Source organism: Megalobrama amblycephala, linkage group LG14, assembly GCF_018812025.1.
Source record: "Megalobrama amblycephala isolate DHTTF-2021 linkage group LG14, ASM1881202v1, whole genome shotgun sequence".
NCBI classification, from domain to species: domain Eukaryota; kingdom Metazoa; phylum Chordata; class Actinopteri; order Cypriniformes; family Xenocyprididae; genus Megalobrama; species Megalobrama amblycephala.
Genome location: NC_063057.1, coordinates 36,169,894 through 36,184,883, shown reverse-complemented (window position 1 = coordinate 36,184,883; position 14,990 = coordinate 36,169,894). Strand labels below are relative to the sequence as shown.

The 14,990-nt window shown below is 36.6% G+C and overlaps 1 protein-coding gene across 2 annotated transcripts; it reads right to left on the bottom strand.

The window, feature by feature from the left end:
- Nucleotides 1-881: 881 nt before the first annotated feature.
- Nucleotides 882-14,631, bottom strand: sgk2a (serum/glucocorticoid regulated kinase 2a). 2 transcript variants are annotated; one of them, XM_048155428.1, is made up of 13 exons: nt 14,483-14,631; nt 13,841-14,070; nt 13,686-13,738; nt 13,472-13,529; nt 13,172-13,255; nt 12,593-12,724; nt 11,458-11,570; nt 11,336-11,372; nt 11,166-11,252; nt 2,308-2,403; nt 2,042-2,197; nt 1,862-1,951; nt 882-1,710 (listed from the first exon to the last, which is right to left on the bottom strand). In XM_048155428.1, exons 2-13 carry the CDS (start codon nt 13,856-13,858, stop codon nt 1,549-1,551), a joined length of 1,086 nt encoding a protein of 361 aa, XP_048011385.1. In that variant the 5' UTR covers nt 13,859-14,070; nt 14,483-14,631; the 3' UTR covers nt 882-1,548. The 2 variants fall into 2 exon arrangements, with proteins under 2 accessions (XP_048011385.1, XP_048011386.1); XM_048155429.1 differs by having other exon boundaries at nt 13,841-14,083; nt 14,483-14,623.
- Between the last annotated feature and the right edge of the window lie 359 nt (nt 14,632-14,990).

The window sequence follows — 14,990 nt, the reverse complement described above, 5'->3', positions numbered from 1 at the left end:
ATTATTTTGAACCACATGTGTAAAATACTATTATTTCCCATATTCATCAATAATTATTACTAATATTATTATAATTACCAAAAACTTTAGAAAACACATGTAAAACGATTTTTTTTTATCGAAAATATGTATTTCCTAGTCTAAAATAAACTCACAATGAAGCCTTGGCAGCATGTGACCTAACGTGCTCATGTCTCCTTCATGTCCTTGTTGCCAAAAATGTAAAGCATGGCACATAGATTTTAATTTTATTGGATGAAGGGGATGTCATATGATAATACATATGACATCAAATGATAATTTTTTGGTTGAATATTACTATTGTGTTTTAAATGCGATTTTCTCTGTCATTTATTAATGACGAAGCACCATAGAGAGTTAAATTGACAAGTTTAATATGCAAAAATAAGGCTATGTAATGTTTTCTTTATCAGGAGATGAGTTCTGTATGCATACTGTGTTAGGATTGTTACCAGAGTAATTTTTTGTTGAAATAAATTTTTTTGGTCTACTTCTCATCTACTAGGTCACAGGAATGCTAAACCATTATTCGTTAATAAGTACAGGACTTGTGACAAGAGATCAAAATACACACTGCTATTCTGCCTTATATGAGCCCCTAAACTGTAAGCCATAAATGACCAGATTTTCATCCTACAACAAACTCACAATGTACATTTATGTGACCACATGCTTAATAGTGTCCTTTGTGGCATTGGATCTCAAATGTTTGACTTAAGGCCTGTCAGACCCTCCCACAAAATGAGTTTTGAGCCTGAATTCATTGCTGCTTTGTCATATGGAAAAAAGTGCCACATCAGAGGAAGGTAAAGTTACATATATCTGTACTTTTTCCACAGTGAATTCTGACATCACACAGATTAAGGGAACCTTTAGAAAAGATTTTATTAAACTTTAAACAAAAACATGTAACAATATTAGCAGTATATCTGTATAGCCACAATGAGAAAAAATATATCCTGTATATTTGTCAGTGGTGTTACATTTCTCAAGACATGTTAAGCATTAATACATGATTTCATAAAGCACAGTCACATAATGTTCACATTTATGGATCATACATAATATAGATTTGATTATGTGACATTTTTAATAACAGCAGAAGAACATTGCAATACAGGAATGTTTGCACAAAATGTTACAAAGCAAAGCATTTTTTTCCATGCTCGTTTCAGTTATCAGATAAAGAATATTAGACGAGGATGTTGCCAAAGATCCACAATCCCTAAGAGACGAGCAAGATCAGAAATCTAGACTTTTACAGATTTTGCAACTAGCTGCTTTTCTAGTGGTGCAATCAACATCTCCTGCAATGTCCTTACACAACGAACATGAGTGCAATGCATACTGATGAAATATTCCATTTTTATTATAAATGCAAAATGAGCAAAACTCATCATCCAACAGCTGCGTTTCCTGCTTTGCAGCTTTTACCCTGATTACAGTCCAGTGTTTTTCCATTGTCCAGAAATGCCTTGCGCTCTCACTGACCTGAAGGTGAGTAAAGCCTTAATCCATCAGCATGCCTCAGAGGAAGCCATCTTCTCCAGAGATATATGAGAAGCCATTGAAGGCATTGGAGCTGCTGGTGGCCAGGCTAGGCGTGGGCTCTGGCGTGCGGCCCACAGAGTTGGGCACCATCTCTCTGGTGAACTCTGGGTCAATATGCTGAAGGTCTGCAGGGCCTCTCTGGAGAAACATGCCACAAGCCTTTTTACACAAATCGCCTTTAGTGCCAGATGGAACAGAACTGAATACCTACATAAAGTGAAATGGTACACTAATAATCTTTGGTACCCAACAAAGACCAAAGGCCCAGAGGAAGTTTGTAAGAACCTACCACATTGGGGTTATATGGAGGCGTTATTCGCTTGTGGTAGAGGTCATCCCAGTTTATGGGGGCAAAGAACACATGATTTTTAATCTCCAACTGCAAAACCACAACAGTTGACACATTAACTGTGACACTTAGCCTGATAAACAGTTTCACAATGACAAAGACCTCCAGATGGTCACTCACAAAATCAGCAATAGCTCCAATTCGTCGACGCTGATCTTTCTGTAGGAGTCCGTAGAGCAGGTGACAGGTGGCCTCAGACTTTCCAGGTGGCAGGTGAAGTGGTTTATGCAAGATTGCATCGTACATCTCAGATACATCCCGGCTGTAGAATGGAGGCTGTTTGTCGCAATCATCCAAAAAAAATGTGATTATATTCCATTAAGTTTGGGCTAAGCTAAATAAAATATATATAATAAAATATAATAAAATATAGTAGGCAAACTTACTAAGCTGTAAAGCATCTCATAGAGCACAGCTCCAAGACACCACCAGTCCACCGTGCGGTCATAGGGCTCTTTTCGTAGGACCTCAGGTGCCAGATACTAAGAGTGAGAGAATATCACGTGATTTTGGGTCACATTAAAGGTGCCATAGAATCAAAAATTGAATTTACCTTGGAATAGTTGATTAACAAGAGTTCAGTACATGGAAATGACATACAGTGAGTCTCAAACACCATTGTTTCCTCCTTCTTATGTAAATCTCATTTGTTTAAAAGACCTCCGAAGAACAGGTGAATCTCAACATAACACCAACTGTTATGTAACAGTCGGGATCATTAATATGTACGCCCCCCAATATTTGCATATACCAGCTCATGTTCAAGGCATTAGAAAAGGGCAGGACGTCTGGATGTGCACAGCAGAATCATCAGACTAGGTAAGCAAGCAAGGACAATAGCGAAAAATGGCAGATGAAGCAATAATAACTGACATGATCCATGATAACATGATATTTTTAGTGATATTTGTAAATTGTCTTTCTAAATGTTTCGTTAGCATGTTGCTAATGTACTGTTAAATGTGGTTAAAGTTACCATCGTTTATTACTGTATTCACGGAGACAAGAGCCCTCGTTATTTTCATTTTTAAACACTTGCAGTCTGTATAATTCATAAACACATTTTCATTCTTTATAAATCTCTCTAACAGTGTGTAATGTTAGCATTAACCACGGAGCACGGCCTCAAATATAAACATCCAAATAAATACTATACTCACATGATCCGATGTATGCATGCAGCATGCATGACGCACATTTTGTAAAGATCCATTTTGAGGGTTATATTAGCTGTGTGAACTTTGTTTATGCTGTTTAAGGCAGTCGCGAGCTCGGGGGTGGGGAGCGCGAGGATTTAAAGGGGCAGCAGCCTGAATCGGCGCATTTATAATTATGCCCCAAAATAGGCAGTTAAAAAAATTAATTCAAAAAAATCTATGGGGTATTTTGAGCTGAAACTTCACAGACACATTCAGGGGACACCTAAGACTTATATTACATCTTGTGAAAAAACGTTCTAGGGCACCTTTAAAGTCCCTGTAAAGCAAATAATTTTACTTGGCGGCCATCTTTAAAACGCCTCTCAGGCATCTATTTCAGTCATGCAAGTGCAGCTCCTATCTCTTTGAATGGGGAAACATCAAATTCTCCAAAGCTGTTAACCAAGCTTATGATTACATTTCATATTTGAAATCACTAATGAAATCTGTTTAAAAAAAATGTTTCATAAATTTTGTTTCTAAATGCTCAAATCATGGCAAAAAACTGCATTTTTCAGACTGGACCAGTCAATGCGCATGTGCAACCATAACTGCGTGTTTAACTAAAAGTTGGATATGTAGTACATCCTACTTTATATCAATTTTTCTTTCAAAACATGTTTTTGTCTTACCGTGATTCACTATGGTAAGCTTATTATGGTAAGTGTTTATATTTTAGACCTAGTTTTCATGGGAAATTCTATACGTTACTCGCCCGTGTGTGTATTATCATATCCATAAATAGAGAAAAGTTGCTCCGGCTACTTTGACACGTGTGTGGTGTGGCAATGGCATATGTTAGTTGTAACAAAGGTTAACATGGAGCAGCTAAGGCCCTGTCCACACGAACACGGGTATTTTCAAAACCGCAGGTTTTTCTATGCAGTTTGGCCATTCATCCACACGCAAATGCAGTAAACGGTAACTGAAACTGAACTTTTTTGAAAACTCCGACCAGGGTGAAGATTTTTAGAAACTCTGGTTATGGCGTAGTCATGTAGACGGTGAAACCTGAAATTTTGGCCAGTGACATCGGAGTTATCTCCTTTGTTTGATGTCAGATTGTGTCTCCTTTGTTTATGTGTGGCAAGTTTATGTAATGAAGGACATAGCCAAAATATTTTTTTTAAATAACGGTTTTCTATGTGAGGACAACACTTAACGTGTAATTAAACACATTGCGTTCATATTCTGGGCTCATCTGCTTTACTGTATGGTTTATTAGTATGATGTTTACTGAGTACTGGTCTTTTAATATCACTGTCTTAGTAGCCTACATTAAAGGTGCTAAAGAGGATCTTTTCGTCGACTGAGAAACCAAAGACTGTTAGTGAGTTTTTGAAATGAGCGCATACGTAAGAACAACCCCCCCTCCTTCACAGCTCATTTCGAGGGAACTCCTCCCAAAACTTGTGCACGAGTACTGGAACACAAGTGTTTACCACCGGCATTCGCTGTGTCGTGTTCAGTGGTGTATAAAGTACTCGAAAACCATACTTGAGTAAAAGTATAGATATCTTACCAGAAAATGACTTTGGTAGAAGTTAAAGTTGCTGTTTAGAATGTTACTTGAGTAAAAGTTTTAAAGTATGTGATATTTTTTGTACTTAAGTACGAAAAGTATTTTTTTGATATTAAAAGTACTTAAGTATTGAAAGTAAAAGTACAAGTAAATGTAAAATACAAAAGGAGCAAAAAAATATTAAAAATTGTTCTATACACAGTTTGAGCAGCAAGATTGTGTTCAGTTTTAACTCTCTTACATTTTGTTTCTTTAAATTAAAAAAATGGCTAAATGTTTATTGTAATTTTTATACATAAAAAATACTAATATATTAATTATACATTGACCGTTCATGTTAATTCATAGTGCATTATAACTAATGTAAGAGACAACTTTAAAATGTTAAAATGTAAATGTTGAAATTAAAAATGAACAATACTTTTATTAACCTTATTTAATGTTACAAATGTACTCTTATTGTAAAATGTTACTATTTCATATAATGAAATATGAAAATGTTACTATTTCATATCTTTACACACAAAGGCATAGCATGGGTCTATTATATGTATACTTTCACACATTATTTGGCTCTATTTTAGGAAAATTGATGATAATCTAATCAAAATATTTGTTACAGTGCCGATAAAAACTGAAATTGAATAGGCTACATTTCTGATTTGTTATGCTTCTGTCACTGTATGATGAGAATACAGTTTAAATATGCAACTTTGCCGGATAATGAATGCATAACAGCGAACAAATAGATATAAACTAATGCAAATGAATGATAACAATCGTGGCATACAGTTGTTGTTGTTGTTTTTTTTTTTTTGTCACATTGTTTTAACCGCTTGAGGTACTACTAATGTTAGCATCCTCAGCCTCGACGGCAAACATACTGTTCTCCACTAATGCAGCATCTAGTCAACAAACTAATTACTTTATAGTGATATGAAAACGTACTGTAGTGTACACTGTATAACATACCGTTTTGTTGTCCGTTTTAAATCGTTTTTGAAGTGACCCGCTCTGTGCAGCGCGCAGCCTCACATCACGTGTCAAAACAAACTATACCAAAGTCCCTTTAAGACAAGTCATTTCACTCGGCGGCCATCTTTGAAACGCCTCTCGGGCATCCTGGGCATCATGCAATCTCTTTGAATGGGGAAACATCAAATTCTCCAAAACTGTTCGCCAACCTTAAGATTAAATTTCATATTTGAAATCACCAATGAAATCTAACAACAACCGGCTCATAAATTTTGTTTCTAAACGCTCGAATCAAAAAAGCTGTATTTTTCAGGCTGGATCAAGCTAATGCGCATGCGCAGACCTAAATGCGCGTCTCTTCGGAGGCGCTCGTCTGACTGTTTCTATAGAAACCAGTGATTCTAACTGCAGCTGGAGTGACGCGATGACTTTACCGTCATCGATTAGGCTTGTTCGAGATGCATCGGCGCTGCGCAGACCGATCGGTGTATGACATCAAAGTACCGCGAGAGCGATTCAAAAGCATAAGGAGTCGTCTGGTCTCTAATTGCTCTCGCGGTACTTTGATGTCATTCGCCGAATGGTCTGCGCAGCGCCGATGCATCTCGAACAAGCCTATCCATGGGTTTCAAAGACGTCACTTCCGCTATGCCTGCCGCCATATTTGTGACCGGTCAGAGCTGTGCGCTCTGTTTAAGTCTATGGTGACAGCAGCTACAACTACCAGAGGAAGGCCAATGAAACACTCTCAGAAGGTTCACAACAAATTTACAATATGTCTGGGATATGTGGTGCTGTTAGCCGTTTCAGCAGTCGTCAGAACTACAAATTTATTTGATCCCAAAGGAGTTAGATCGGCGGAATTATTGGCTTCATTCAGAAAGGACCACACCACTGGCAGCCAAAAAGCAATGCACAACATTAATAACTGCTGGGACTGTCATTTACATAACATTATATTTGTATACAATATTGTATTAAAATATTGTGAATTCTAGTTGCTGTGTTTCGGCGTGTTATTACAGGATGAACAAATTAACGACACGAGCTGACTACATTACTTAGTTCAAGTACATGCGTGCATGATTTTGTGCAAATATAAGTTGTAATATTATTTTTATTTTGTATTAATATCTGGATTATTTTATATAGGATGTGTTCCGTTGAGTTAATTAACTTTGTTTACGGGTTTTTATTCTCTTCAGCTTCAGCGTGCGCAGCTCAAACAGCAGTGATTAAGTCATTAAAATGTTTACAGTAATATTAAAACTTTCATATTTTTTTAAAAAAAATGATGCATTATTTTTAATAACTAGCTCTTATATTGTTCTCGTATTATATTCAGCAACACGTGGTTTGATTAATAAGGATCACGAACAATAACAGATTTTTTTTCTCAAATCATCTCATTTTGATAGTATTATTTGAGCTGCACGCGCTGAATGAACATCCGTAAAATGAAGCGCTTTAAGTTAATTAACTCAACGGAACACATCCTATATAGGGTAATTCATATATATTTATACAAGATAGACATAAAATTACAACTTATATTTGCACAAAATCATGCACGCATGTACTTGAACTAAGTAATGTAGTCAGCTCGCGTCGTGAATTTGTTCATCCTGTAATAACACGCCGAAACACAGCAACTAGAATTCACAATATTTTAATACAATATTGTATACAATTATAATGTTATGTAAATGACAGTCCCAGCAGTTATTAATGTTGTGCATTGCTGTTTGGCTGCCAGTGGTATGGTCCTTTCTGAATGAAGCCAATAATTCCGCCGATCTAACTCCTTTGGGATCAAATAAATTTGCAGTTCTGACGACTGCTGAAACGGCTAACAGCACCACATATCCCAGACATATTGTAAATTTGTTGTGAACCTTCTGAGAGCTTTTCGTTGGCCTTCCTCTGGTAGTTGTAGCTGCTGTCACCATAGACTTAAACAGAGCGCGCAGCTGTGACCTGACACAAATATGGCGGCGATAGAATACACTGACGTCACATGAAACCCATGGATTGGCTCTTAGAAGGCGGGACTTATTCCGCCATATTGCGCGTTACACTTTATCCCATTCAAAACAATACGAGTGACACGTCTTGTGTAATTCTATAGTCTTTGACTATACGAGGCATCAGTGATAGTTTTTATTTTGCCTCTAGAGGCCGCTCTCGTAATGTCTCGTAATGACAGCGCACTCTTCTCATCCGCTCCAGCAACGGACGCAACCCGGAAAATGAAATCAACCGCGGTTGTGCGAGCACTTGTTTGCACATGCTTGCTTGCAGTCTGTGTTCTTCCGACTTTATTTTGTAGTAAGTAACGAAAATGCTTTGGGAAAATGTATCGGAGTAAAAGTATACAATTTATTTAGGAGATGTAGTGGAGTAAAAGTAAAAGTTGACAGAAATATAAAAACTCAAGTAAAGTACAGATTCTCCCAAAAAATACTTAAGTACTGTAACGAAGTATTATTACTTCGTTACATTACACCACTGGTCGTGTTAGTGGAATTATTATGTCGGACTCACCGCAGGTAACTCATAATCTGCAGTTGTTACTCTTGTCTCCTGACAAAAACATTGCATGCGGCGCCTGTAGAGTATGGAAAGTTACTGGAGCGCGCAGCCGCGCACGTCTCTCACAAGGAACGTCATGGCAGTGATTGATGATCGTAAACGATTGGCTGATGTTTTTAAGGCCCTACCTCGTGCACAGATGATGTATATTAATATTATTCCTTTCAGTGCACCTAATAAATAGTCTTTTATCAGTTAGTAAAGACAGTTTCAAGTAATATTGCAAAAATGTATAAAACAAAACATCCTCTTTAGCACCTTTAAGCCACGTTAAATGTTTTAGAATGTCCCAGTCTCGGCTTATGACAATGTATGTTTGTTTGCTTTTTCTTTGAATGAATATGTCGCATTGTATTTTCTGGTTTATAGAATTAATAATAATAATAATAATAATATTAATAAAATGCTTAATAAAATGACAATGTTATAACCTACCGGAACCAGTAATGAACTTTTTTCTAGGCTTCTGATTGGCCAACATGGCTTTTGACAGCACTTCATAGCTTCACGTGTTTTTGCATTTTCATGTGGATGTAGATTTTTTTTAAACCCGTGCTTGTGTGGACGTGATTTTTTTTTTTAAAAACGTAGGAGGAAAAACTCAGTTTATAAAAATACCTGTGTACGTGTGGACTAGGCCTAAATCTCGAACCTTCGGGGAATCATCCAAACAAACCCTGTTTTAAACAAACGCCGAACATAGGAGAGTCTTCTGGCAAAAAGAGAACACGACATAACTTGTAATAAAACAAGGATCAACATTGGCTGGGCTTTTCAGAGATGGCGAGAACGGAGGAATTTGAAATGTTGTACGTCAGGTCAGAGGTCACTCTTCCGCCAGAACTCGACTCGCGTACAGCCATTACCGGAAGAGAGAGATTATAATTTATAAAGTTTTAAATATGGATATTTTTCTTACAAAACCCATCACTTCACTTCAAAGGACCTTTATTAACCCCCTGGAGCCGTGGATTACTTTTATGATGTATGGATGCTTTTTTTGGAACTTCAAAAACTCGGGGGCCATTCAATCCCATTACAAAGCTGGGAAGAGACAGGATATTTTCTAATATAATTCTTAATATGTGTTCAGCTGAAAGAAGAAAGTCATATACACCTCAGATGGCTTGAGGGTGAGTAAATTAAGGGATCATTTTCATTTTGGGTGAACTAACCCTTTAACTCGGGATGAATAGGTCAGAACTACAGTGCTCAGCGTAAATGAGTACACTTCCTTTGAAAAGTAACATTTTAAACAATATCTCAATGAACACAAAAACAATTTCCAAAATGTTGACAAGACTAAGTTTTATATAACATCTGTTTAACTTATAACATGAAAGTAAAGGTTAATTATATAACTTAGAGAACAAAATTTTCAGTTTTACTCAAATTAGGGTGATGCAAAAATGAGTACACCCCACTGAAAGTCTCTGGAGCAAAGCTAAATTTTAGACTACAAATGTCTAATTTAATAAGAATTCAACCACAGGTGAGCCTAATTATTCATTACACAGATGTCCAGCAGACAGTTGACTATAAAAGAGTGTTAAAACCCCTTCCCATTTCATTTTGTCAGCAATGGCACCACATGGAAGAGAAATGTCACAAGACCTGAGAACGAAAATAATTTCTTTACACCAGAAAGGTGAAGGCTATAAGAAGATCAGCAAAGCTTTATTTATCAGTCAGAATACTGTAGCAAAAGTGGTACAAATATGTAAAAAAGATGGAACTGAAACCATCTCACAGAGACGTCCAGGTCGTCCATGGAAGTTAACACCTTGACAGGAGCCTCTTCTGATAAGAAGGGTTGAAGAAAATCGGCATGCAAGTTCACTGCAGTTATCTAAAGAAGTAGAAAGCCAAACTGGGGTCACTATTTCCCGTGATACAATACGGTGTACACTGCAGAGGAATGGCATGCATGGGTGCTGTCCACGAAAGAAGCCTCTCCTAAAGCCCAGGCGCAAAAAAGCCTAGGGAGTTTGCCAGGGCCCATGCTGACAAAGATGAAGACTACTGGGACTCTATACTCTGGAGTGATGAGACCAAGATAAAAGTTTTTGGAACTGATGGCTTCAAAACTATATGGCGTCAGAAAGGTGAGGAATACAAAGAAAAATGTATGGTGCCTACAGTCAAGGGCGTAGATTTGGTTTCAGCTTTGGGGGGGTTGAACGTTGGTATGGATGTATTGTATTGGGGGGGTTGTAATTGATGGCTTTGAATATTGGGGGGGTTACCTCCCCCCCATCCCCTCCACAAACAACGCCCCTGCCTACAGTGAAACGTGGTGGCAGTGTCCTTATGTGGGGCTGCATGAGTGCTGCTGGTGTCGGGGAGCTGCATTTCACTGATGGCATCATGAATTCAGAGATGTACTGCTCTATACTGAAAGAGAAGGTGCTACAATCACTCCGTGACCTTGGTCGTCGTGCACTTTTTCAACATGACAATGATCCTAAACACACAGGCCACTTTTGGATTTCTGAAGAAGAACAGGGTGAAAGTGATTCAATCAAACACCTATGGGGAATTCTGAAGGGACAAGTTGAGCATCACTCTCCAGTCTCTAAAAGAGGTCATTCTTGAAGAATGGGAAAAGATAGGTGTTGCAAAATGTTGCCAACTTGTTCATTCCATGCCTAGAAGACTTGGTGCTGTCATTAAAAATCATGGAGGCCATACAAAGTAATAGATGTAGTAGTTTTTGTTGTGGGGTGTACTCATTTTTGCATCAAACTAATTTGAATAAAACTGAAAAATGTGTAATCTAAGTTATATTATTAACCTTACTTTCATGTTATAAGTTAAACAGATGTTATATTAAACATAGTCTTGTCAACAATTTGGAAATAGTTTTTGTGTTCATTGAGATATTGCTCAAAATGTTACTTTTCAAAGGGGGTGTACTCAGTTATGCTGAGCATTGTATTTGCATCTTGATTCATACCTCTGGAGTGCCGCAAAAGGTTGTGGTGGTTCCTTCTGGTTCTATTCCCTCTTTACACAAGCCAAAATCTGTTAACACCACATGGCCCTGAAAGAGATGAGAAACAAAGGTTACAAAATGTATTTATTATTGTTCATATTATGTGAATTCTAAATTCAAATTTGTTTTACCTGGTAGTCTAATAGAATGTTTTCTGGCTTGAGATCTCTAGATGGGAACATGAAAATATGAAAGTGAGGTCAGGCCAACTGTAAATGGGATTATAATGTGCTAAAGCATCCCAATTACTGACCTGTAAACTATATTGAGAGAGTGAAGGTAGCCAATGGCACTGGCCACCTCAGCTGTGTAGAAGCGAGCTCGTGCCTCTGAGAAACATCGCTCTCTTTGCAGGTGATAAAACAGCTGGAGGGCGACAAGAGAGGACCACTTAGACCTTCTTTTAATACATTCAGTCGAAATATTGTCATTAATAATGTTGTGCCAAATCCTACCCTCTGTCAAAATCCTGCCTCCCTTGGACCCCAAATGGTAGCTGTTTGTAATTCCTGATTAAAAATCCTTTAGCATTATTCTGTTGTATTAGATCATCTCAATACAGTCTACAGTTACGTTAAACAGTTCTTCAGTCTGAGTAATATATTATTAAGTAGTCTTATTTATCTAGTGACAAATATACTACCATTTAAACGTTTGGGGTTGGTAAGATTTTTTTAAATTTTTGAAAGAGGTCTGTTAGGCTCACCTTTTTTTTTATCAAAAATACAATACTGTGAAATATTATACTATAATATTATACTGTGTTCTATTGTAAAATGGAATTTATTCTTGTGATCAAAGCTGAATTTTCAGCATCATTACTCCAGCCTTCAGTGTCACATGATCCTGATTTCATTCTAATATGCTGATTTGCTGCTCAAGAAACATTTCTGATTATTATCAATGTTGAAAGCAGTGTGTATTTTTGTGGAAACTGTGACGTGATACTTTTTTTTTTTCTTTTCATTTTCAAAAGTTTTCAGCATTTATTTGAAATTGAAATCTTTTGTAACATTAGAATATAGAATATCTTTACTGTGATCAATTAATTGCGTCTTTTTTGAATAAAATTAATTTTTACTTTAAAAAAAGAAAGAAAAAAAAAGATCTTACCCCAAACTTTTAAATGATAGTGTATCATGGTTTCCACAAGAATATGAAGCAGCACAACTGTTTTCAACATTTATAATAATAATAAATGCTTCTTGAGCATCAAATCAGCATATTAGAATGATTTCTGAATGATCACATGACACTGAAGACTGGAATAATGATGCTGAAAATTCAGATTTATCCATCACAGGAATAAATTACATTTTTACAATATATTCACATAGAAAAACAGTGCAAATTTTAAAATCACTATCAGTCATGCTTTCTTCCCATACCTCTCCACCATTGACATAATCCAGGACAAAATAAAGCTTCTCAGAGGTCTGAAAGGAGTAGTGCAGCCCGACCAGAAAAGGGTGTTTCAGACTCTTGAGTAGCACATTCCTCTCTGCCATTATATTCTTTTGCTGTTGTACACAACGCAACATTGACAGAGGTAAACAAGAGAATACAGATATGAGCTGACACCATCTAGAAGACAAGTGACAAGGCTACAGCCTGGAACAGTTTCAAGATGAGCTTTTCAATAACAATACAATGATATTCTGCAAGCAACTTTAACAGTGCTTGCGTTACATACCAGTATCATTTTTATTAATTATATTCCAACATCAAAACATGTGATAAATAGTTACTGCTACTGCAGTAAATAAAAAGCCCATCTTTTGGCCAGCAAGTAGCGTAATATATTGCAATGGTGCAAAGGACAGAGTAAAAGTTAGATTAGATTAGATTCTATCATTATCAGAGCAATGAGGTGTTTTGATCTTTCATATGTAACACTAAAGTCTCTCAAGGGCTGGTTATATGGAAAAACAAGATGCATGGTAAAAAACAACCAAACAAATACAAACCTCTTTTTTCTTCAATATAACCTTCTTTTGCAAAACTTTCACTGCATAGAACTTTCCATCTGCTTTCAGTTTTGCTAAGAGCACCTGCAACCCACATGATATCTCAGATATTGTTTTGGATAAAATAGCATTTCTGTAATAATTTTTTTTTTTGAAGGTCACTTATGCCTTTAAAACAATCCCAATGGAAAACAAACAAAAAAACAAAAACTTTCATCAAGGTAACCTTAGTAGACTTCCCTTTGAAGCGTTAATCATTTCTGAAGTCATAAGGTACAATGTTAATCAGATCTGCCTCACCTTCCCAAATGTTCCTTTACCAATCACAGCCAGGAAGTCAAAGTCAGTGGGTTTGGCACTGAAACAATAAATGTCAACAGTCTAGCACAAATTATTATGATACTGCATCACAATCTCTATCTATGCACATAAATCTATTTCTGTGTTCATTTGCGCATATGAAAGGTTTACAGGATTCTTTTGACAAATAACTAATAAAACAGTGGCATCTTACTGAGGATTGACAGACACACCCAGATTGACCTCGTCTGATGGTGAAGATAATGGCTGAAGGGACATTTAAATATGTTAAAAATATAAGTCCAAACAAAGACTGCATGGCTGATCTAAAACCTGAAGATGTTAGAGTGAAGAATAAATAGTTCTTACTGGATTATAATGAGCCATCTTCTGTTCCCCTTGTGTGTCTCACAGCAGTTACAGTCCTGAATGTAAAGATTTGATGTGTCCACCAGCACTGAGCTCTTATGCTGGTCCGACTGTAGATGTGCCACTGAGAAACTGGATGTTCAGGTTTTGGTGACACATCAGACCCATGAAGGACGTTTGGTAACTCAGCATGAATGAGTTTACACGGTAAATACAGCTTTGCAATTCTCCTGCAAATTAGGACTATGAATAAACACAATGTTCCAAAAGGTCATCTCTAGTTAGCGTACAGGATTGACTAAATGTGTTGTTTGTTTGATAGACACAATGTAGTAAAACAAAAAGATCACTTTGTAAGTGACAGTCATAATCATTAAGTTATTCATGTTTTTATTCCTCTTATTCAACACCATCTGTTTATTGGATGGTCAATTATGACCTTTAATAATAATAATAATAATAATAGCATAATAATAAATCTGGAAGTATATTAGTATATACACTGACAAGCTGTTTAAATTCTAGTTTCTAATAAAATAAAAATAAAAACAGAGTTTAAACATGATGTCATAATAGATGCAGACAAAAACATGCATTTAAAATAATTTGTTAAAAATTAAACAGTTCTGAGAAACAACTTACCTGTCTGTTTGGAGTAAGCGTTAAATATATAGTTTATGAAGTTTTGCAGATAAAGTGTTGTTGAAGTGCATCATTTTCTGCCCATGTCTCAGAACTGTCTCGCTATGCAGCTGGTTTGGCTGAAGGCCCGGGTGAATGATCAACCCATGTGTGCATGACACTAGATATGAGAGCCTGTGTTTGTGTGAGCCAGAAAGACGTACTGTACACGCAGGAAAGCAGTGTGTGTGTGTGGAATTTGTTATGCTCTGGAGACAAATATGTCTCCAGAAATAAGTTAAATCTGATAAAACTTCCATCTGGGGACATTCTCATTTGTAAAAAACAATAAATAAAGTAGGCTTAAATAATCTTTTGTTTTCGAAAATGTAGAACTGTTAGGGTGTGGCTTTGGGTTAGTCAGTATTTATTAGCTGCATATAAAAACAATAGAGGTCTATGTCCTCATTTAGATAACGTGTGTGTACAGGTTTAGCTATATTATGAGGGCCGAATGTCCTCACAAGTG